The 25,233-nt window shown below is 41.7% G+C and overlaps 1 protein-coding gene across 2 annotated transcripts in view; it reads right to left on the bottom strand.

The window, feature by feature from the left end:
• LOC115773733 (plexin-B2-like) overlaps positions 1–25,233 on the bottom strand; it is a 228,335-nt gene that overhangs the window by 46,601 nt on the left and 156,501 nt on the right. For both annotated transcript variants that reach the window (XM_030720626.1, XM_030720627.1), the window contains 13 exons: positions 24,340–24,857; positions 22,224–22,550; positions 21,790–21,928; positions 20,464–20,609; positions 20,195–20,368; positions 18,757–18,891; positions 17,020–17,120; positions 16,551–16,677; positions 8,859–9,015; positions 5,840–5,948; positions 5,640–5,751; positions 4,568–4,669; positions 4,322–4,420 (listed from right to left, as the gene is read on the bottom strand). In XM_030720626.1, the coding sequence (XP_030576486.1) occupies positions 4,322–4,420; positions 4,568–4,669; positions 5,640–5,751; positions 5,840–5,948; positions 8,859–9,015; positions 16,551–16,677; positions 17,020–17,120; positions 18,757–18,891; positions 20,195–20,368; positions 20,464–20,609; positions 21,790–21,928; positions 22,224–22,550; positions 24,340–24,855 (2,244 nt within the window). In that variant the 5' untranslated portion in view covers positions 24,856–24,857. The remainder of the gene's footprint in view (positions 1–4,321; positions 4,421–4,567; positions 4,670–5,639; positions 5,752–5,839; positions 5,949–8,858; positions 9,016–16,550; positions 16,678–17,019; positions 17,121–18,756; positions 18,892–20,194; positions 20,369–20,463; positions 20,610–21,789; positions 21,929–22,223; positions 22,551–24,339; positions 24,858–25,233) is intronic.

The raw sequence follows: 25,233 nt of genomic DNA, 5'->3' as shown, positions 1-25,233 counted from the left end.
ACAAGGACTGAAACTGAGTGGAAAAGCAGCCAAAGTCCAAAAATGAACTTTGAAAGACCTTCAGAAAGTCCGGCTCCTCAGAAGCAGAAAGCTGGCATAGTTCTGCACAGTACTGTACCCTGTTTATCACCCATTTTACTCTAAATTAAACCAATAATTTACAAAATAAAGATCACGACCTATTTAATAAGTATTGAATAGGTCAGCACGTCTGCACTGATAACAGGACATACAGCACAGCACTGTACTGGGGCTGGTGTCTGATTTAAGAGATATTTTAAAGCCATTTTGCTGACATTTAAAACGAAACACTTACTTGCAAATGAACGTGTTTGTGTCGCAGTGAGAAAACTTCCACCACTTCCCTCTGACATTATCCGAAAAGCAGGGCAACATTGTGCTCTAATATGTTCACTGCATCATCTTTTGGAGCAATTTCCTCGTGCAAAACCTTTAGTACAAGTGATCAACTTTAAAAGCGCAGAATGGGACTGGCTTTATATTTATGTGACGCTTGCAGGTCCTTAAACGACCGACTGTCAGGGATTTGTTCCCAGAGTTTGTCCTCAACTTCATGCAGTTTTATCAGGTTACTTATGTCACCAGGGAGACGGCGCTGGAGAGACTGGAGCATGAGTGACTGCAGCCTGACACCTCGACAAGGTATTCACTGATTTGAATCTATCTTATGTGCCCATTTTTTTTTTAGATGCATGTCCCCACAACACGAGTAACACAATTAGACACACACACGCTTCCCCCCAGGTCTGCATTAATGCCGAGCAACAAAACCTTCCTCACTATTTTGGAACGCCGCACTAAATTACCTCGCCTCTATCCAACTGTGAAGGTCAACACACACACAAACACACACACACACACACACACACACACACACAATGAAAAAAAAAACACATACGCCCCTGTAGCCATAAATCAAGGCAAGTTTTCTTCAGGATGTGTGAAAAACAGTGGAAAAAAAAAAAACTATAAGAGAAAAATAAGTAGCATGTAGAGACAAATACCAGAGATAATGAGAGGAAAACCTGCAGTGACACACAAACATGAAAGCCCCCCCCCACAACACACACACACACACACACACACACACACACACACACACACACACACACACACACTCTCTCTTTAACTGCATATTGGCAGACTTGGACTCAGCGTGAGGTGAGGATCAATGGAGGCAAAAAAAGGGGGGGAAACTGTGTGTGTGTGTGTGTGTGTTTCAGTGACTTTTTGCTCTTGTCTCTCTTGTACACCCCCCCACACATACCCCCCTCACACACACACACACACACACACACACACACACACACACACACACACACACACACACACACACACACAGGTACCTGCAGTTCAGTGACTCAGGGAAAATAATTGTACATCTCTGTAGCCCATAAGGGGGCGCCGTTGCACACATCTGCTCAACAAAACTGAAAACAGCTGATAAAAAAACCCCCCACAAAACTAAACAGCAGCACAACATTTCAGAAGCAATGAACTAAACTTAGAGCTGTGCTTGAAACATTTTCTGACTCACAATCATGTTAATTTACTCACAAATTAACCGCTAACGATGCACTAATTGTCTAATTATCATTAATGATACACTCCCTGATTTTTCTATAGCTTTCGGCGGCGTTGAGCTCGAAAACATAAACAGAGCGGCTGAGATGAGGAGAGAGATTTTATGCTTTCTGGAGGCTGTTAATGGACACAGCACAAGAATCACACAGAGGGTTTTTTTTAAGTGGGTTTTAATTTGTGTACGTTAGCATAGAGAGAAAAACAGCAGCGAGACTGTTTTCTGTTTTTATCTCATCAGCTGATTCCTTCCTCTTTAGCAATGCTCATTTTACACTGTAGTTATTTTTATCTCTTATTCCCATGACCTCTATTAAAGGCTGATAATGATTTAAGACTATACTCAGTAAAAAAATGAATTATGTACAGCACTGTGCAAAAGTTTTGAGCCACCCGTCCGTTCTTCATATTTTGCGCCCATGCAGCTGGATTTTCTTGTCATTTTTAAAGTGGTCTTGAGCAATAGTTCTCAGATCTTCAGGTTTTCTTTCTTCTTTGGTTTTTCACTCATTTTCAGTCCAGTCCTTGAACGTGGCATTTTCAGAGGAATGATATTTTTTTTTTGTTAAGCCACTGAGCACTGACCCATGAATCTTTCATAAAGGCTCCTAACACAAGGGATGAACCAGTGTTGTGTCTACATATGACAGACAACTTATTAAGAACCAATTTCAAAATCTTAGACACTTTGTCACCAAAGCATATCATTTGTTCCCATTTCTTTAGTTGAATTATGAATCATGAAAAATGCCAGCAATATTTGGCAGCATAAAATAGTATTTTTGCACCCACAAACTGATTCCCAAGGAGCTGTTAGCTGAAAACGTGGCATCTCTCTGCAAGGTGTGCAGTGTGTTCTTAAAAAAACTTGAGGAAGCTGGACAAAAGAAGAAGGAGGCCTAAAAAAAACCAAAAAACTATCTACAATAGATGAACAGTATCTGAATGTCCATAAGAAACAGGAAAATCTTCAGCAGAGACCTGAGAGATGTAGCCATGTCAAGTAATTAAAGAAGACCCAGCTCTGTCTGAGTAGCTTTGTTTGATTCATAATTCAAAATGAATGCACCTTGTTTCAGCCCCTCAGTTCATCCTCTATAAGAAAAACACTTTGTTGGCCTCAATGGAAAAGATCAGAAAAAAAAATGTGATGGAGAATTTATGAGGACTTAGGAAAGGAGCACAGCAGTGTTCAGAGAATCCGACTGCACTTACAGTTACTTAAAAATGTGACTGCTGATGTCAGTCAGGAGGCAGAGCAGGTCACCTACTAATCATGAAGGTTGGTGGTTCGATCCCTGGCTACTCCGGTCTGCACGCCAAAGTATCCTTGGGCAAGATACCAAGTTCATCTCAATGTGTTCACGGGAGTGTGTGTGATAGAAAGCACGTGGATGGGTGAATGAGGCACGTTGTATAAAGCGCTCTGAGTGCTCAAGCAGAGTAGAAAAGCACTATAAGAACCAGTCCATTTACTGATGAGGGCCCACTGTGATAAACTACCTCTGGAATTTAAACTTTAAAAAAAAGCTCAACTTAGATGCTACAAACACACACAATCTGGTGGAAGGTTAAACACTGAATACGGCTGAAGGGCGAAATGAAATGGTTGCATTAAAAAATACTGATCACCCTGCTCTCCACTCAACATTTTCTCTTGATCCACTTTAACTCTTCCTTTATTAAAGCTTTCTGCATCTCTGAAGTCAAATTTAATTAAAGATAATCCTGAAAGCTGACAACGGAGCAACGCCAAAAATGAGGACAGAACCAATGCGCACTAAGTTACACTGCAACCTTCACGTTGAGTATTTCAATAAAAACTATCTGTATTTGTACAGCTCTTTCTTAAACCTACATTATAAAGTTTGTTAACAACTCCAAAAGTACAGTGGAATTAACTAATCTAGTTAAAGTTTGAAACATATCTGCGTGTCAGCAGGTGTGAAAAGGAGAAACCGATCCTCCAGTGTATCCTCTTCTAAAGGAAGTAATAAAGGAACCAATAAAGGAAACACTGAAGCACCTTTCCTCAGTGCTTAGAGAATTAAACCAGCTCTCCCGACACCTGCCACACAGACACGTCACTTCACTCAGGCAGAAACTTCCTAAATGTAGGCGTAGGTTCTCAGCCATCCAGGTCATGGTAGTCTGAAGTGCTTGAGTTGAAGGCAACTGGACTTCCTTTTAGGATCATGCAGATGTTTCACCTTCGGGAGTAAAAGAGTCCATCTAATGACCATCAGAGGAAATGGCTTGACATCCCTTGAGATTCAGACCTTGGCGATTCACATGATGACAGCGTGGGGTCACCAAGTCACAACCAGACTAGGGGTCCAACACCTGGTCAGCGTTTAGAGCTGGAGAAGCTTCTTGGATGAGAGGCCAGTGATTGAGAAAGGCTTCCTGAGCAAAACCAACAGTTTAACCACAAGATCTCTTAGCTGCTCTTCCTTTAAGCCAGTTTTTATTAGGTGAGCTTCTGTGCTCACAACTACAGCTGCCTGCCTGAGATGACCACACAAGGCACTAGACACCGACTGGCTCACAGAGATCACTTGAACACACACTGACCTCATTATTTTAAACACCACGGTCTTGTTTAATATCCAGCAGGACACAAAATAAGGAGGAACAAAACAGGTCCCCTTTAGGTATAAAAATCTGCACTGAAATGAGAATGTTAACAACACTGACCCCTCCTCCTCCCCTTACTGACCTTATAACCTCTGAATCCAAACTTTGAAGTCGCCTCCTCCTGTGTCACCTCCTGCTCGCTGTACTTCATCAGCTCAGTCCCAATCAAAAATGTTCGACCCTGGAGAGACACACACACACACACACACACACACACACACACACACATACATTATGGATAGAAACTAAATAAAATCACACAGATGGTGTTGACGATCATATTTGGATGTTTCTGAAGCAGTAAGTCAGCAGCTCTGACTGATCTCACCATGTAGCTGTCCAGGTTTCTTCCCTGGAAGCTGATGGGGATCTGGTAGCCCACCGGGATCAACGCCGGCTCCGGAGACTCAAACTGAGGACAGCTGTCAGGCTTCATCACAGAAAGAGAAGCAGGAGCAGAAATATAAAGCTCAGTCCACACCGTCTAATATAATGTAAGCACTGGTAGGGAACAAAAACACTGTGGGCAATGCCGTTAATTAGACATCTTCTCAACAAATCATCACGACTCACTGTGACTCACTGTGAAACACCTAAAACAATCACACTTATCTGACAATGTGCTACTGCTTTGGCTTACCAACATTATTATTCAACCTTCATCAGTATAAACAGACAAATTAGCCAATGTCTTAATTATTATTTGATTTTAATGATGAATTATGACGTTTTGGCGACTGTACACTCACTGGCCACTTTATTAGGTATACCTGTTGGACTGCTTGCTAATGCAAATATCTAATCAGCCAATTAGAGTGGTGGAACTCAGTGGATTTGCTGGGCTTTTCCCACACAAACATCTTTGGGAGGATGGTCTGAATAAGAGAAAAGGTCCAGTGAGCAGCAGCTCTCTGGGTGAAAATGCCTTGTTGACCTGAGGAGAACAGGCAGACGGCCTCATGCTGATAGGAAGGCAACAGTAACTCAAATATCCACTCGATACAACCAAGGTACACAGAAGAGCATCTCTGAATGCACAACTTTGGCCCAAAATCTCTGAGGAATGTTTCCAGCACCTTGTTGAATGTGCGCTATAAATAATTAAGGCAGCTCTGAAGGTATTAGCAAGGTGTACCTAATAAAATGGCTGCTGAGAGTACGTCAACAATAAGATTATTTCTTTTCAGCACCTTATCTGTGTGAGTATAATGACACATTATTATGAATAATACAAAAGCCTTTTTATTCATGCTTAAACATGAAAAAACAACATAGTTGGTTTGGTTTCTGCCCAAAAATCTCTCATAACCAAATCAGAAAAACAAAGCAGGCTTTCATTCAGTTATGAATGGAGTGAATCCTGAGGGTTGACAACAAAGGTGCAGATTATTTACTGCTACCTGTTGGGGTTTGATTATGAAATTTCCATTCACAGCGTCGTCGCTGTCGCTGCAGCTGTGAGCCTGAGCGTCCCACTGACAGCCCCACTTACTGGTCACACACGCTATACACCTGAAAACACAATGAGAAGTGTGTGTGTGACACGTGCTTTAATACTTTTTCTATATATACATAGCGTACGTGTGTGTGGCTATCTTACGGTGTGTTTTGATTCTTCCTGATTGTAGCAGCACAGTTGTAGAAGTCATACTTTCCTGACGTCACCTCGATCGAGTTCACCTGAATCTTGACTGGGACTGACACAAAGTCTAAATAAACACAGACACAAAACGCACAAACATAAATTTAATTTAAAATAATATTATTCAGAATTAATGAAATGTAAAGGCAAATTAAGAGACGTGAGATGAAGGACTTTAAATTCAATTCGACCCTGAACAGGATAAACGGAAGGGAATGGATGGATGCATTGATGGATTTAACAGGGAGTCAATGAAGAGAAGCCAATATGGGAGAAATATGCTCTCTCTTTCTAGTCCCTGTCAGTACTCTAGCTGCAGCATTTTGGATCAGCTGAAGGCTTTTCAGGGAGCTTTTAGGACAGCCTGATAATAATGAATTACAATAGTCCAGCCTAGAAGTGACTCTAAAATTCCTCACAGTGTTACTGGAGGCCAAGGTAATGCCATCCTGTGTAAGTATTTGTTTAGACACCATGTTTCTGAGAATTGTAGGGCTGAGTACAGTAGCTTCTGTTTGATCTGAATTTAGAAGCAGGAAATTAGAGGTCATCCAGGCCTTAATATCTTTAAGACATTCCTGCAGTTTAACTAATTGATGTGTGTCATCTGGCTTCATTGATAGGTAAAGCTGAGTATCATCTGCATAACAATGAAAATTGATGCAGTGCTTTCTAATAATACTGCCTAAGGGAAGCATGTATAATGTAAATAAAATTGGTCCTAGCACAGAACCCTGTGGAACTCCATAATTAACCTTAGTGTGTGAAGAAGACTCCCCATTTACATGAACAAATTGGAGTCTATGAGATAAATATGATTCAAACCACTGCAGTGCAGTACCTTTAATACCTATAGCAAGCTCTAATCTCTGTAATAAAATGTTATGGTCAACAGTATCAAAAGCTGCACTGAGGTCCAACAGGACAAGAACAGAGATGAGTCCACTGTCAGAGGCTGTAAGAAGATCATTTGTAACCTTCACTAATGCTGTTTCTGTACTGTGATGAATTCTGAAACCTGACTGAAACTCTTCAAATAAACCGTTCCTCTGCAGATGATCAGTGAGCTGTTTTACAACTACTCTTTCAAGAGTCTTTGAGAGAAAAGGAAGGTTGGAGATTGGCCTATAATTAGCTAAGACAGCTGGGTCAGTGATGGCTTTTTAAGTAGAGGTTTAATTACTGGCACATTAAAAGCCTGTGTTACAAAGCTGAGTAATAAAGTCCGGTTGCTCATATTTAGGATTAAAGCATCAATAATTGGAAAGACTTCTTTGAACAGTCTAGTAGGAATGGGATCTAATAAACATGTTGCTGGTTTGGAGGAAGTAACTATTGAAGTTAACTCTGAAAGATCAACTGGAGCAAAAGAGTCTAAACAAATACCAGCAGTGCTGAAAGCAGCCGAACATGAAGATAAATCTTTGAGATGGTTTTGAATAATTTTTTCTCTAATGTCTAAAATTTTATTTGTAAAGAAATCCATGAAGTCACTACTAGTTAAAGTGAAAGGAATACTCGGCTCTACAGAGCTCTGACTCTTTGTCAGCCTGGCTACAGTGCTGAAAAGAAACCTGGGGTTGTTCTTATTTTCTTCAATTAATGATGAATAGTAAGATGTCCTAGCTTTACGGAGGGCTTTTTTATAGAGCAACAAACTCTTTTTCCAGGCTAAATGAGCATCTTCTAATTTAGTGAGACGCCATTCCCTCTCCAGCTTTCGGGTTATCTGCTTTAAGCTGTGCGTTTGTGAATTATACCACAGAGTCAGGCACTTCTGATTTGAAGCTTTCCTTTTCAGGAGCTACAGTATCCAAAGTTATACGCAGTGCGGATGTAAAACTATTGACGAGATAATCGATCTCTTTGGGAGGAGAGGTTTGGTAGCTGCTCTGCACATGACATGGAAGAGGATCAAAATGAAGGAATTATATCCTTAAACATAGTTATGGCACTTTCAGAAAGACTTCTACTGTAATGATATTTATTCCCCACAGCTGTGTAATCCATTAAAGTAAATTTAAATGCCATTAAGAAATGATCAGAGAGAAGAGAGTTTTCAGTGAATACTGTTAAATGCTTGGTTTCTATGCCAGAATATAAAGGTTAACAGGTTACCACCCAAATGTTGATAAAATTTTCATAAAATCTACAATATAACCACAAAGTAACTAATGTTAAGTGGAAATTAGAATATGTGGCATTACCCAAAAGTCTTTTAAAAGGAAAAGACTCTCAGTGCTCACGTTCCTGCTCATCAAGAGCACAGCTGATAATAGTTTAACTGCACCTATTTTTAATATAAAAGCATACAGAACTTATTGTGCCCTTGAGTGTGAAGGAAAAAAAAAGGGGTTATAAAATAGTTATGTTGAGGTACTTCCACTCTTACTGAGTGGAAGCCAAACACATTAGTGCCGCACCTTTCATCAGCAAGGCAATTCAAAGACATTAAAATGCATGAGTATGTGATGTAAACAAACAGAAGGACATACAGTATATTATTAGGATTTAAAATGAGCCAAATAAAGGAAAGCAAAACAAGAAAAATACCATAAACAGGAGAGTAGAGATCGCGGTGCAGTCCAAAATATGAATGAATTTTCCAACAGGATGTGGTGTGCAAACAGGAGATAAATGGTGCAACAATTCAAACGTAGCACTAATTATCAGGTATCAGTGTGTCTGTGCATTGACCACACAGTTTATGGATGCTTCTCTATAACCTAGGGTAATAACTTACTGTAACTCTTCACCTTTTCATCCAACTTTGGTCATTTCCTAAGAAGCTATGGATTTTTAGAGTATCATAATTGCACCTAATGAATGTTTATGTGTGCATTTATGTGTAAGTGTTGTGTTGCCTACTGTTTGCAACTTAAATTGCCCCTCAGGGACAATAAAGACTATCCAACTTAATCCAAACTCCACAGACTGTAAAACAAACTTTATGTGCAGCCTTCATGCGTTCACGTACCCTGCTGGTCAGGAGTGGGTGGGATTTCCACAGGGTCGGGCAGCGGACAAGTGACCTGTCCATCGTGAACTACTGCTCCAGCGATGAAAGAGCCGAAGACACACTGCAGGCTATCAGACGGCCTCAGACTGGGCAGAGTGGGTATGCTGATGGTCACCTGGAGACAGAATGCACAAATGAAAGGAGATATGAAGCACAATAAGGGAGAAAGAGCGAGGAGGGTTAGCGATGTACCGGGGAAGGAAAATGAAAGCAGAGAAGTAATTATATTTCACCTCACACCTCAACTGGCTGCAGGGAGATAAAGAAACAAGAGAAGTGTGAGCTGCTGGTAGACAGAGAAAAGGGAGCATTGCTTTCTGTGTACGAGTATGATTTACAGAATAAGACCGGGTGTGACAGAGTAATTAAGATAGGAACCGCAGTGTGCATGTAGTGTGCAAAGGTTTGAGGCAGTTTTAGTCACCATCACACAGAAGACTGACCTGATGAGTTCACTGTATTATTAACAGCACTGCTTGCAGAACTAAGACTAAGACCTAAGTCCTGTGTTTAAATTTGTCTTCTAGGAAAAAAATCGTGGCAATGCATATTTATGTTATACGTGACTTTGTATTATATTAGTAGTCATAGTTTTATCGTATCTATAAATTCACCTGTTTTAATATATGAAAAACAAACAAGCAGTATCTATTTTGGTTAGTTTGGCCAATCAACTTTGAGCAGAAGGATTTATATGAGGGTAAAGTTTTGGAACATTTGGACCAGCTCTGACTAACAACTGAGAAAAACATACACAACACAACAACAGTTTATGAACCAGGGGACCACCTGGGCCTCGCCCTCTGACCGCTGCCTGATCTGCTAAAGCACCAGAACCGTACAGCTCCTGCTGCCCACAGGAGGGCAGCGTCTGCTGTGACTGACTGCTGGTCGATCTTCGTTCCTAACCCAGCCTAAGGCCACGAGCTGTGGGTAGCGAGCGTAAAAAGAAGATACTGGATGCAAGAGGCTGAAATAAACTTCATCCAAAGGCAGGTAAGTCCAATCAGCGCAGACCAAGAACACTCAATACAGATTATGGATTACGCCTCTCTATCACTTGGGAATGTTTATGTCTACCCTCAGAAGTGCTGGAGGACACTGCTGTTGCTGCCCCTGCAACTAGGTCCCTGGTTAGCAGCAGAAAGCAAAGCTACAACAAACATCATTATAGTATAATTATACCACTAATTATACTTTGTTAGTCACAGAATTCTTCCATAGAGACATGGCACTCAAAGAATTTCAACTCTTTGAGTTGCACTATTTCTTATAATGTTTCAAAAACTGTATTTTTATACTTCAAAATCCAGGTTTTTGTATTTGGCCCTGAAAAACCTCAGAAACACATCTAACCAGGTACTCAGTGTGGATGGTGTTACTGTGGACAATTTTAACTGAGGGATTAAACAGAACTGCTCTCTTATCTGCACAATAATGCCAATATTACAGTAGGAACACCCCATCTCAGAGTGATGCTGTTACTTCTAGGCTGGACTATTGTAATTCATTATTATCAGGCTGTCCTAAAAGCTCCTGAAAAGCCTTCAGCTGATCCAAAATGCTGCAGCTAGAGTACTGACAGGGACTAGAAAGAGAGAGCAGATTTCTCCCATATTGGCTTCTCTTCATTGGCTCCACATTAAATCCAGAATTTTATTTTAAATATTTTCTCCACCATATTGTAAAGATCTCATACTATCATATTGTCCCAATAGAGCACTTCAGTCTCAGACTGCAGGATTACTGGTGCTTCCTAAATGTTCCAAAAAGAAGACTGGGAGGCAGAGTCTTCATATCCCTGCCATCTTCTCCCAGTTTGTGTTCAGGAGACTTAAACACCAGCTTGTGGTCCTCAGAGGCTGCATTATGTTTCCTCCTGGAATTGAACAGGGAATCTTCCACATGCAAAGCATATGTGTTAACAATTTTAGCACTTATAGATCACTATTGAGCATGATGAGCACTCTGGTTTGGAGCTGCATGATCATAGTCTGTTATAGTGGAATGCACTGACACAAACTCTGCCATTCAAATGGATTTGTGTTTGCGCCTGCCTGCTTAGCACAAGCCCAGCTGGTCTCCACCAGCTATTAGGGGGAGTCTCTGCCTATTCAGCTGCTAAATATTTCATTTTCTAGATGGCTGCCCCGAAGGTTCTGGTTTTACTGGAAATTCCTTGCTGTTAAAAAGGAGTTCTTCATCCCCACTGTTGCCAAGCACTTGCTCAAAGGGATCATTGGGTTTTTCTCTCTAATACCGTGCAGTCTTCTCCTTATTACGCACTCCCTCTCCACTTAATTAAACATTTTTTCTAATGAATATTTCAATAATAATCTCACGCAGTACCATGTAATTAGCTCAGCAGTTATGTGACTGCAACAGTGCTTATGTATATTTTTATTTTCCTTTAAAATCTAAGAAAGAGAAGTAGAGACAATGATGCGTATGTTGGAGAGAATTTGTGTAACTCTGACCTTGATAAATTTGTTTGCCTCTCTGTATATACATGTGAGTTTTTTGTGTGTTTGAGTTGCAGTAATAATTACTATTCATTGGCACTGTTCACACATCAGCTTCTCATTACTCTCTGCTGACCTCAACCATTTTAAATTTTGCTGCTGAAGTTTTCATTTCAAACTTTTTGATCTTAGTGAAACCGCCGGTCCGGAGAAGCCCCTGAATGAATTCACCTGAGACTCTCTTCTTTTTAAGTATGTAAAACTGCAAGAAGAAAGTTCTTCTTCCTTTAAAGCCCAAATCCAATTGTCTTATCAGGTTAAAAAATAATCACAAACTAGGGCCTGGAACTGAGGCGATAGCACCAAATTTCCCAATTAAGATGCAACAGATTTATCTGTCTGGGCCCAGAAGATTGTTTGCCAATGTTTAACATACAGCATCTTCTGATCAGAGGAATCCGGGCTCACCTCCTTTCCACCGGAAACCAACGTCACCTCAAAGGATTCTGATGTTCACATTAAAATCCTGAAGCAAAGAGCAAAGCTTGACACCTTTTCATTTGGCAGATCAGAATTTCTGATTGTATATGTGACTTTACAAGATTACAGCAGCGCTATCTGAGGCACATAATTAATTAAAATCAGATAGAGGCAGGGCTGCAGACGTGACCTGAACTTGACTGCAGACCTGACTCTCCACAGACATAATGCTTAATGAAAAAAATTAGAGACCAAAAAAATTTTTAAAAAAAGGACATCAGCAGGCAGGACTTGAATAGAAACATGTGTTTATGCAGCTCAAAGAACATCCTGATTCTTCTATATTGCACCATCACCTGCTTACTCCCACAATCATCTTTCCTGGGTTGATAATCCCTAATTAACTATATTTTTAATGACTGCGTGTGAAAAATGTAACCGTAATACTTAATTAAGATTATAAACATCCCATGACATCTAAGTCAGAAGGAAGTATTTAAGTAAGCCTTAAAATATATAAGAAGCAGGAGCTCAAAGTCCTGTGTTTTCACTCCCTGTTTTAACCTCCTCCCTGTGATTTGTTTGCAGCATAAAGATGTCGCACATCCTTGATTGGAACACATGTTGCCAATGAACACAATCAGGGCAGCAATTACTTTTCCTCCAAAACATATTCAACAAAGGAAATCAGACGAATATAAACATAGTTTGTAGGATGGTGCATTACTGCACGGCGCTCATATTTAATCATTAGGTGCTGACAGGATGGTTTAACCTGTGTTTTAAAAAAAAAAAACTGTTTAAAAGGAAAACAAGCAAGTAGTGCAATCATCAAGGTCAGCATCTGGTCCTTGAACTTTCTTATAAAGTGGATTCAAAATGTTACTGTACAGTAAGCATGCTTTAACTTTTTAGCTGCTGTTTCTATAAGTATACAGTAGCAATAAAACTGTTCATTCTAAACCTAAATACTCTTAGGTCAGTTTTTGGTCTCCACCAACTCCTAGGGGGTAACTATCTGATGGTTTAGCTGATAAATATTTAATTTTCACCACCAGTGAACCCTGAGAAAAAGAACTTTTTCAAGGCTTCTTTTCAAACCTGTGAAAAAATTACTTACAACCACACTGCTTCCATAGGAAGCAAGAGGGTAAGCAGCAGCCAGGCGCTGCTGGCCGAGTGCCCTAAATTAACTGATGATCAGTAAGTGTTTTGTCCGTTTGCTGGTCTGGAGTGTTCAGGTGTGCATTAACACACAATCTTCCAGGAGTGGACGTCCCAGCAAATTCTCCACGAGGTGGCATTGGAGAATGCTCAGAGAAGAGCTAACATCTCAGACTCTAACATGCTAACTGAGGCCTGTAAAGGTCACGGCAGTACAATTAGAAAAAGACCGAACAAGTGTGTTTGGAAGGAGAATGCCTCGTCTCTCTAAAAGTGGAGATGTTTGGCCATAATGCACAGCAGTTTGGAGGAAACCAAACTCGGCACAAACACCAGCTGTCAGCACGGCGGGCTTGTCCTGCAGCCACAGGACCTGGGCACCCTGCAGCCATTGAGTCAACTATGAACTCCTCTGTATACTAAAGTGTTCTAGAGTCAAATGTGAGGCCATCTGTCTGAGAGCTAAAGCCTGAACCAAAATCAGGCACAGCAGCAAATCTACAAGAGAACAGAAAAGAATCAGGGTGCTGCGATGGCCTAAAGTCCAGGTGTCCACCTGACTGAAATGCTGTGGTGGGACCTTAACAGAGCTGTGCATAAATAAATGCCTGCAAACCTTGATGAACTGAAGCAATGCAGCAAAGAAGAGTGGGCCACAATTGCTCCATAATGATGTGAGACTGATAAAATCATACAGAAAACCATTCGAGTTATTCCTGCTGAAGGTGGCTCTAAAAGCTACTGTATCATGGAGGGCAGTTTTTCCTGTGAAAAATAAAATAAAGAAAAAACACAGCTTGAAAGAAAAAAGGGACAAAATGTGCAAATCGTGGCACATTTAATGTTTAACTTGAAGACTTCGACTTGGCCTGAAGGACAGCACCTGACTTTATGCTTCGGACTTATCGTCATTAATTTGAAACTTGCCCTCAGCAAACAGAAAAACTCTGGAAGTAAGAAGACAAACATAAAACTAGACACAAAGTTTTTGCATTTACAAGTGCACTGCTACCTCCTTGCATTTGCATAGTGTTTATCATAGCCTGACCTGATTGCATTATCACGCAGCCATAATGTTGTTTTGTCATTTCATCACGTCTGATGAGAACAACAGTGGGAACTATGTTGCTAAAATAAACAATCACCAATGTTATAATCTACATACCAAACACATTTTTACCCTCAGATCAAGCTGAGCTACTTCAGTCGTTTCATTTCATTCAAACTCTGACTGCAGAAACTCTTAAAGATGAATTTTAATCCCTGAAAAAAAGCATAATGAGTGGGATTTTATGCGCGGCCAGCCGCGTCTGCTGGATTACACCTGAGTTTTGGAGTCGAAAGTCACGATGTGTGAGGGGACCTCAGCGGGCAGCGTGGCGGCGTGCGTGTTGAAGGACAGCGCGTCTTTCTGGGACATCAGTTCTTTGATCAATTCCTCATTAATTCAGAGCGTGAAGCCGTCATGTTAAGATGTATTGATGCAACAGAGTATTCTCGGCAGGTGTTTAGTGTACTGCATGAAATAGCTACCGCAGCATTTTGGTTTTGAATTTTATAGTGATTCATAAATTAGTTACTTTAATGCTGTTGGCTGGGATCATTTTTGCATCCTTGATAATACAAGATAAAGTTTTATTAATGGCTTTTGGCTCAATATAACCACAGAATCCTGTGACTGAACCTATTCAAAGACACAAAAACCTTTTAGGTGATTTAAAAATTATTTCCCCATGTTGGAGACAAATTCATATGTTAATGAAGAGTTTAGGCGGCCTAAAACAGGAGTAAATGTGTAGGTCTGAGAAGAGAAAAAGCTAAATTTCTGTATTAGAGGATGTGCATTTGTCTCTTTTTCCACTGCCTTCTCTTCTCCCTGGAATCTGCTTTGAGGACACTTTCTGTACATGCAGCAGATCGGTGTCTGCCATTATAGTGCAGTGTAAACTGGAGGGTTTGTGGATGCGCGTAGATAGACATCCTTGCATACACCCTCTAATGATGAACTTCACACCACGCTTACATCAATAAACATAAACAGCATGTAAGGAACAGACTGAAACAGTGTGTTTGTCTCCTCTAATGAAAGCTGCTAACAACAGCTGATCACCTGCAATTACAGCTGAGCGTTACTTACAAAAGCCATTATTACCGAACTTTATGTATTAACAGCTTAACAACTGTCGTATTTTTAACCACTATGTGGCAGCCTGGAACGTTATACACTTGTCATTTATTGGTCACCATACTGACTCCATACCAGATGGGAAGATGGAATCTGATGACAGAATCAGTAGGAAGAGGGTATGTACTCGCACTGATGGCAAAGCAAATCGATTGCAAAGAAGGTGCTGCAGGCTGTCACGGTCACCCGTGGTTTGCAAGGAAGACGCGGACTTGTTAGCAAACACTTGCTAACTGTCCTGGAGACCGTAGTCTCTAGCTGGCAAGTGTTTGCAGACAGGTTGGCATCTTCTATGCAAACTATGGACGACCGCGACAATCTGATAATCACCTACCAATCAGCAAGCAACCTCCTGCAACCACTTGCCAACTGGTCTGGGAATATACTGGTGGTTACCATGGGTCACTGGCAGGTCTTTAGCAGTCAATTTCACAGCAACTCCCAGCAACCAGTCTGTTTATACATTTGGATCTCCAATAATGTGGTTGCTGTTCTCCCGGCATCCACCTACAAAAACTTCCATAAACAGAATAAAACAAAACTACAAATTTAACGTAAAAATGATCCAATACACCGTATTTTCCCATGATGTGTTTCATGCATGAACATGGGTCTTATTTAAAACCAGTCAATAACTGCCTTATTAGTAAAGTAGTTCCAACTAATAAGATCTCTCCTAAAACTGTCACAACTGCTATGTTAACCCAACTGTAACCATAAACTTTAATCTGTGCCAGGGGAGAACTGGGAAGATTAGCATCAATTAACTGACAGCAAGTTACAACGGAGGGGGAAAAAAACAAATCCACAGCGTATTACAGAAACACGGAAATGTTTTTTAGATGGTAAATAGCAACAGTGTCGGTTGATCTTATCACAAATCAATCTGCATCGCTGTGGTGCTGCTCCTCCACGATTCACCGAAACCAGATGCCATCAGCAGTTTCTGGGTGTGATGCAACATTTCCAAGAAGCACATTTTTCACTTTCTGAGTTTCATCAGCCTGAAAACTACAGAGCTGTTTTCAAAGGAGCTGTCAGCACAAACAAAGATGCAATATACATCCGGCTCGCATAGAAAAATCGTAAATTATAATGTTGCTGTGCATGAAAAAATGTCTTTATCTCTCTGTAACTCCCCCGAGGGGCCCTTAAGATCCACGTACCAGAGGTTAGAAACTAGTTTGAAATGCCGCTGACAGCACAGACAGAAAGCCCTCCACCTCTGCCAGAGTTTCAGGTTTGAGTGGTTTAAATTAAGCAGAGCTCAGCAAGAACTGATCTTAGCTCCGGGGGGGGGGTTTACACAGAGGGGAAGATTCACAGAAATATGCATGTTCGTATACCGCTCCCTCTTACCTGCTGTGTCTTCTTGCAGCTGAGGTTCGGAGGGTTGAAGCCCTGGATCTGCACGCACTTTACATCAGGCGACCACAGCCAGGTGTTCGGCTCCGTCGACCTACCACACTCCTGCTTCCTGGTGCACCTGTGAACCGAGCCGATGTTGAAAAAAGAAAAAAAAAAAGGAAAAATTAAATTAATGATTCAGTTACAAATATTAACTTGGCTTTCATTTCAAGAAGAATCATTAATCCCAAAGAATTAGATTCAATTAAATAACTGGGGCAGTCATAAATCATTAATTTGCACAAACAGAATGCTGGAGGTGACTAACACCAACATCACTCCTTACACCGTTTGTTTTACAAAAAGGCTCAATTTATTAATAACCACAAACATTATATTACTTAAGGCCCCTTAACAAGTACGCTTTTATTTGTTTTCAAGACTGCACATTGTTAATAGAAGCTGCCAATGCGCGACTCACCTTCCCTCCAGGACACACCATCCACAGTACGGATCCTTCAGGCTGACGCAGGAGTGGCAGTTTGTCTCCTGCTGGCAGGCTTGGACTGGAACCTTAGTGATCTGCAGACATGTGATAGGCTTTTATTGTGAAAGTCCTGTTATTTTAAACATACAGGAGATGAGGGCAGAAGAGAAATCTGGACACTGAGACTCAACCGAAGATAAATGCAAGAAGAAACCAGAGTACCCGGAGGAAACCCACGCAGACATGCAAACTCCACACAGAGAGAGGGCAGGGTCAAGGGTTAGATTGGGTTGGATTCGAACCCAGAGCTTCTAGATGTCATTCTAGCTGCAAGGCAGCAGTTCTAACCACCACACCACTGTGCTGCCCTTAAGGGTTAGGGTTAGGGCATAATATATAACACTATAAAACAAAATTAGACTATATTATTACAGATAATATGCACATTGTTGTAACAGTTTAAGCTACACGGCAGTAAATAAAGATTTTTAGCTACAATATTGAAGTATTATGAAGTGAAGTGCTCCCTTTCAGTGATTTGCAAGCATTTACTTGTGACATCTGAGAAAATGATATATTCAGGAAGTCTCAATCACACTGAATATCATCAATATTTGCTTAAAGGCTGTAAGCTCATATCTGACTCACTCACAACTCTCAGCAGGAGCGTAAAGTTCTTTTCTGGCTTTGTCCCAATGGACGTCCATGAGTATCACACACATCCTTTCATATTCTGATGGCTAAATGTCATCAGGCGGGATCAATCAAATTACTGAAGAGCACAGTCAATATTTAATTCCCCACCAATCCCTGCAATGCTAATAGAGTCACAATAAGACTCAAGCTTGACGAAGGCACACGTCCAACACCACAGAGTCCAGAGGAGACCAAATAAAATAGGATAGCCTGCACGATTGTTTGTGACTAGTAGAATCTTTGGAAAATTAGATGTATATATTTTTATTGTCTGCTTTTGGCTTACTGGCATACACTGAAGTGCTTCATGTGACTGAGTTTTATGCAGTTCTAACAGATTTGGATCCAGACACTGAGACATAAATAAATCTTGTATGCAGACCACCTGTTAGTATTTTCGATTTTCCTTTACCAAGCAGTATTTTCTTGTAATTGAAAAGCTCGCATTGACGGTATTTTAGTGAAGAACTTTTTCTAGCGAGCGGTGGAAATAATTTTCCTCTCTGACACGAAGAGGCCGGCATAATAAATTTAAATGAGCAGATGGAACAAGCTCGGGCATCGTCACTTGACTTGATCAAAGTAAATTGCCCTCCTGAAGTGCTTTCTAATTAATTCATTTCTGAATCAATAACATCTTTTTCACCTCGCAGAGAGCGATGGCGACCGAAAGATGAAAGGACAAAGGAAAGAAAGACGGATGACGAGAAAAAGCCGACTGGAAAACAAAGGCAGCCGTGGAGAAAGAACGAGAGGATAAATCAATGACTGACTTCTGTGTGGTAATGTAGACGGATGTGTCGGTGTTATTCGAAAGGATAAATAAATGATCAAACACGACAGACAGAATAAATGAAAGACTCATTAAGTCTCCGGCCTGATGGATGAAATGAAAAAGCAGAAGTAAGCACATGACAGAGTCCCTGACCTTCTGTTTGAGGTGACACAGAGGTGTTCGATGAATGGAAGGAGAAAGAAATGGATTTAGTAAAAATGAATAATCAATCGGCCCACGTCGGAGTGAGTGAGTCTGACCTTTTTCTCGGTGGTGATGTACAGGTGTTCGAGGCTTGAATCGAACAGGAGGTTCTTGTTGACCTTGTCTCCAGAGATTTTGCCTGCAGCTCGCCCGTACACCTCAGGATGGGCTGACAAATGCACCTTCAGCACCTGCAGGAACACAGAAAGTGCATTAACACATCCCAAAATCCACTTACAATCCGCTTTTTCAAAAATAATACCGCAGGGTCTTGCTCTCAAGTGAAGGCCGACGGATTGCCCTACGAGTCTACGGTGATGAAGAGGGAACTGAGCATGAAGGGAAAACTGTTGACAGATCAATCTCCTGCCTTCACCCTCCAACTCTGAGCTATCAAAGAAAGAACAGGCTCGGGATACAAGCGGTCAAACTCTGGGCTCAACTTTACAGATACGGTAAGGAGCTTAGTCATTCAGGAGGGGTTTAGAGTAGAGCTGCTCCTCCTCCTCTGCACTGAAAGGAGTCAGTTAAGATGCTCCTGGCATCTGATTAGGATGCCTGCTTGATCCCTTCCAGGTGAAGTGTTTCAGGAATATCTAACCGGGAGGAGACCCTGGGGCAGACCCAGGACCCCCGGACAAATGATATCACTCGGCTGGCTTGGGAACACCTGGGGATAGGGAGGTTAAGGCGTCTTTGCTTAGACTACTGCCCCCCTGACCCGGATCAGGATAGGCAGCAGAAAATGGATGGATGGATTGACCCATTTAACTTCCTACTCTCCATCTAGCTATCCACCAGGTAGCTGCACAGGAAAGTGCCCACTGGTCTATCATGGTGAAGAGAGAGCAGAGCATGAAGGTAAAACTGTTGATTTAATGGTTGATCTATACTCCTCCCCTCACCTAAAGCACAAGACGGTGGACAAGCAGTGAAAATGAGCTCACTCCAAATGGTGTCTGGGCTAAGCCTTAGAGTTAGGGTGTGGGATTCAAAGTACAGCTGCTGCCTCTCCACATTGAAAGGAGCCAGTTGAAGACGTCACCTGGATGCCTTACAGGTGAGGCGGTTCGTGCATGTCTAAGTGGGAGGAGATCCTGGGGTAGACCCAGGACACTCTGGAGCTTGGGGCCACCTCAGGCTGCTAGGAAGAGGAAGGTCTGGGCATCTCTGCTTAAGCTGTTGCGCCCGTGCCCCAGGCAGAAAACTGATGAATCGATGGCAACATAAATGTCGTAATATCTGAGTTATAGTCAATAGGCTTTTTTTTTTTTTTTTTTGCAGCAGTCAGGGAATAAAAGCAGACAAAATGATGTTTCAGTCTCTTCATAAACCTTGCTGAAAATATAGGAGTATTTGCTCCAGTTTTCAAAGCTTTTATGGATCCAAATTGAAGAAAGAAAAAAAACATGACAATGTGAAAAAAAAATTAATTCAGAAAGGCAAAGAAGGAAAGAATAATACTGATTGGATTATGGCAGAAATACTAGTTACCTCTCCAGTGGCGGTGCCCACGAACGCCACAGCATGTCCCATTTCCTCTGCCACAGCCACGGCAGTCAAGTGAGCCTTATGGGTCAATGAGGGCTCTGCTTTTAGGGCAAACTCTGCCTTACTGGCCAATGGGGAGGGCAGGAACTCTGCTCCACACTTGTACTTGAGAGCATTCTAATGGAGCAGAAATGAAATAGATTTATATCTTATTTGAGAATATTTCATCTATTGTTGCAGCCATGCTTTATCTGTGACACAGATCATCTCACCTGATTGCTGCTGAGGCACAGTTCATCAGACTTGGAGGAATAAGGTGAATAAACAGCAGGTTTATTATTAATGATGCCGATGTGGATGTAACAGGCTCCTATTATCTCCCCCAGCTGAGTATTAATTGACTTCAGAGGGTACATACCTACAAACAGGAACAAAAACATCACCTCGCTTTTACCATGTTTGCAAAATCCTCACTATTAATAGTTACAGGCGGCAGATAAAGCTTCTTTTTTTCACACAAAGTGCTTCATAATTAATGCTGCTTCATAGAGAGTGTCCAGTATGAAGGTGGATGTTGGGCTAGGCTAATGCTCACAAAGGTGATTGTTGTTCCTCTGCAGCAAATAGATCTAGACCTGCCATTTCATCTTTTGTCCTCCACTTGTCTTGTTTCCGCATATTATTTAAGGAACACTGCACACCATGCTGAGAAATGCCAAGTTTCCAGTTATTCTCCATTTGGGAATCACCTTGCTGGTGAAAAATGCCATTTTATGCTGTCAAACTGTAATCTTTGGAATTTTGCACAGAAATTTTGCCAAAGACACCATTTAAAATTGGTTCTTTGCTAAGTTGTCCATTATGTGTAGACAACACTGGTTCACCCCTCGTGTTAGGTGTTGTTTTTTTTATCCTTGAATGAGTCACAGGTCAGGGTTAAGCGGCCAGGTAGAAGGACTGAACTGAACATGAGTGAAAAAGCAGCTGATGTCCAAAAAAAGAATTTCAGAGACCTTTGGAAAGCCTGGAGAACTACTGCTCAGGACCACCTTAAAATCTTACAAGGTCTGGCTCCTTGGAAGCAAAATATAAAGAAATGAGGTCCATGCAAAGACTTTTGCACAGAGCTCCAGTGCACAGATATCTTTCCCCAGTTTGTCCAATTTTTGACTGATTTGTCAGGTTGCATTAGAATAATTGCTAAAAAGAAGAAAAACTCACCACAATGGCTCCATTGAGTAGAAGCTGCCGGTTAAATTACATGATCAAATTTGCCCAGCTGTTATAGTCAGAGTACTTTAAAGGCTTGCAGCTGAGGTTTTAGGCCATGAACACACTCTGATCTTTAAATGTCTTTGTCGATAAAGATCATTTGATGTAGTAAAAAAAAATCCAGAGTTATGCTTGTTTTCTCAGGCGCTGTCTCACTTTGCAAACAGCAGCTGGGAATGTGGTTTATTTAAATATACTAATGCCAAGTCTATCTAAATCCAGAGGGAAAAAATCCTTGTGTCATGGCTGAACTTTTGTCCAATTTTCACTGAAACTGCCTGACAAGTTTAACAAACACGTAACACCAGCTCCAAGCTGACACTTACACATGGCTGAAGCAGATGGGTCCTCATCAGAAGTGAAGGTGACAAACAGCACCTTGTCAGAGGCTGAAACACTTCCATACTGGCCAGAGTTGGTCATACTCTGAGCCAAAACTTCCCCCGGAGTTGCTACATAAGCAGCCTGGGAGAGATGGAAGAGTTAAAAATGCTGAACATTAGGCGTTTTGACTAAAAATATATGTTTATCTGAGGTACAGCAAAAGTGGACACTGCACAAATGGAGTCTACTTCAAGTTCAAGAGCCTTTTAAATCTAATTTATAAAGTTTTTAGAGGTCAAGACTGAGACATTCCTGAGAAGATCCAATTCAAAGCAAACTCATCCAAACATAAAATGTGTTTTTCTGAGTCACTGCTGAGAATAGCACAGAAGTGCTGGCACCTTATCCCTGTGTCTGCTAAGCACATTGTGATTACCTGAGCTTTGTTGTACTTGTTGTTGGCGCTACAGTTGAGCTGCAGCTCAGTGTAGGAGTAATAAGAGTGATCATTCTCGCACATCCTGGAGATGAAGGTGAAGTTTTTGGTGTCCTGCACCCCGAGCGTACGAGAGAACAGGAAGTACACAAAGCCGCCGTCTTTGAAGGCAAAGCGGAAGTCGTGTAGGTAGAGCAGGACGAAGGGGTTCGCCTGGACTGCAGAGGCCTCAATGATGCTGTCGAAAACCACCCAATCGCGGTAGTCCTGGAGGATTCGCGTGGAGATCAGCTTGGTGCTGTCATGGCTACCGTACCCTTTACCAACCTGAGATGAAAGAGATGATGGATTCATTTAGGCTTCAGTTGCATGAGCCTAGAAACCAGTCGGCAACCACCTGTCGCTAGGTAAAAATTAGTAATGCCAACTGGTTGAAGGAGGTTGCTGGCAGTTGCTGTGAAACTGATTGTTAAAGCTCCATTCATGCCTGCCTACAGAATGGCTGCTGACCCCCTGGTAACCAAGAGTCTCTAGGGAAAAGTGTGTATTTTGCAACCACTTGGTGAGTGGTTGCTAGCTGGAAATTGGTTGCAAAGAGAGTGCTGCACTAAAAACCTTGTTGTGATTACTTTGGTTCTGAACTGGTTGCTGTCACTTGGAGGTTTGCATGGAAGACACGGACTTGTCCGCAAAAAAGTGGTAACAAAGTCGTGAAAAATTTAATGCAAACCAGAAATGGGGACCATTCGCCTTCAAAGTTACACATTTTGAAACGTGTTCTTGTAGCCGGTAGGGCACAACCTTTACTCTGAAGGCAAACATTCTCCGTTTCCAGTTTGTGTTTCAAGTTTCATGAGAGCTCGGAGAGTAAATGGCGAGTGTTTGCAGACATGTTGGTATTTTCCATGCAAACTATGGGTGACCAAAGCAATCTGCTAAAAACCAAAGCAATTACGAGGTGGTGCAAAACCATATGGTTCTTTGCCACCAATTTCACCCAGTGTCAGCCACCAACCACCAGCCAGCTGGTCAAGGAATGCACATTTTCCCCAAGCAACTGAAGGTCGCCAGGGGGTTGCTGATGGTCTCTAGGCCTGTATTTAACTAATTTGCTGAAGGTAGGGAATTTCTAATATACGTCTCCAACACCAAAGTCACCCCCTTTTTCCGAATCTGTTTTTCTTCCTGTATCAAACCCCAGCTGCAGACTTCTGCCTGGAACATGTAATGAACCATCCATTTACAGAACAGATGATAAAGAGCCTGAAATTTCTTAAGAAAAATAAGTTTCAAAAATATGTCTTTTCCACGTTTCACAAAGAAATGCACCCATCGTAAATCAAGGAAACGCATCGGGGTGGCTCCTTGCTTTAGCTGTCTTCATGCTGGTGTGGCATGGCAGGCCATAAATTAATAGAGTGTAAGGAAAAAAAAAACTGGTGCAGCTGATTTATTTGCATCTTTACTTACAGTTTGCTCTTTGTAACTCTGAGGACCTGCACTTAACAGCAGATTTACCTTAACAATGGATCAAGCAACTGGCTTATGAAGAGGAGGGAGCAATGAGCGGCTTGTAGAAACCAAAGCAGAACTAAAATGAAAGAGACTAGACTTATATTCATCAAGCGGAGAGTATTTAAATTCTGCTCGATGTGTAAATCAGACACACATTTGTCTTTACAGGATGGAAATATATTGATAAACACATTTCTAGCTGCGTCCTTCTGTGAAAAAAGGCTCTTTCTCCTCTCACTCTGGCAAACAGAGAGCCTCCAGGAGGAAAAATATATATTTGATTTGATTGGAAGCAGCATTAAAAGCTTCTATATGCATGTTTGGAATGAAAGAAAAAACTAAATGGAAGACATATCATCATAAACCATCTTTAAAAGGCCAATTCTCTGATGCTGCATAAATAAAATGAAAAACACTTCAAGATAACTGACAAGAGAGCTCATTTCCCATATGGCTGCCAGTTTAATTTCTCTACAAATTGCAGTTTTATTGTGTTTGTTCACACAATATCACAGATGGTGGCGATCATTTGAATTCATTTTTATTTACCTCAGGAAATAATATGAACTTTCTGTGTGTAAGTGTGTTTCTCCTTCCTCACCAGGAACACAGTCAAGTTGTCGCTCCCCTCGGTGAAATACGACATCACTCCCACCACAGAGACGCTCTCCTCGGCGCTCGCCACGTACGACTTCTCCCCTTTGTTGTCGCTGAAGTACAGCTGGTGCTCCACCTTACTCAGGTTCCGCAGGGAGCAGATGCCTCTGAAGAGGCTGCCGCACACCACCAGCACATCTTTGGCCCCGTGCACCAGCAGCAGCTTGTTGTGGTTGTCGGTGTCCACAGCCTCCTCGCAGGCATCAGTAACCGGCGGCGTGCACTGCCGGTTGTCCTTCTTGGGGCCCGTCTTGGTTTGGGACTCGACAACAAGGTCAGAGTTCAGCTGATAGAGGGCGTTAACGGCGCCGACGTACAGCCGGCCCGTGCGGGGATCGGCCACCAGGTTGTTGATCAGAGTTTCGGAGGAGAACTGTGTGGTGTCGCCGTGGGAGGGCCTGAAGTAATGAGCTGCCATGAAGACTACAGCAAAACAGCACATCCACCACCGCTCCATCATGTCTGGGAGGAAGACAAAAGCATCAAATTGTGAATGTTCATCTTAATTAATTTTCCAAAATTATAAAAAAGCTTTCCAGAGCCATAAGCTGAAATCGGCACAGTGATGATTTGTTGTGAGAATCTGTCTCTCTGGTTCAAATTCCAGGTTTTTCCTGCATGAGGGAATTTTTGGCAGCCCCAATGAGTCCCAAGAAACACCTTGTTTCCAAATGTTTAGTTTCCATAAGCAGATTCTGCATAAGAATACATCGAATGTGTTGGTACTTTTAGATTTTTGGTAGCAGAAACTTTCTGGTTTCTGCTTTTACTGCACTTGAAGACCCAGAGCTGCTGACCACTGAGCAGGCTTTGGCTGCATGAAGGCTAACAGTCTACG

Source organism: Archocentrus centrarchus, chromosome 23, assembly GCF_007364275.1.
Source record: "Archocentrus centrarchus isolate MPI-CPG fArcCen1 chromosome 23, fArcCen1, whole genome shotgun sequence".
Classification (NCBI taxonomy): domain Eukaryota; kingdom Metazoa; phylum Chordata; class Actinopteri; order Cichliformes; family Cichlidae; genus Archocentrus; species Archocentrus centrarchus.
The sequence above is the reverse complement of the archived record's forward strand: the minus strand, read 5'-3'. Positions and strand labels throughout refer to the sequence as shown.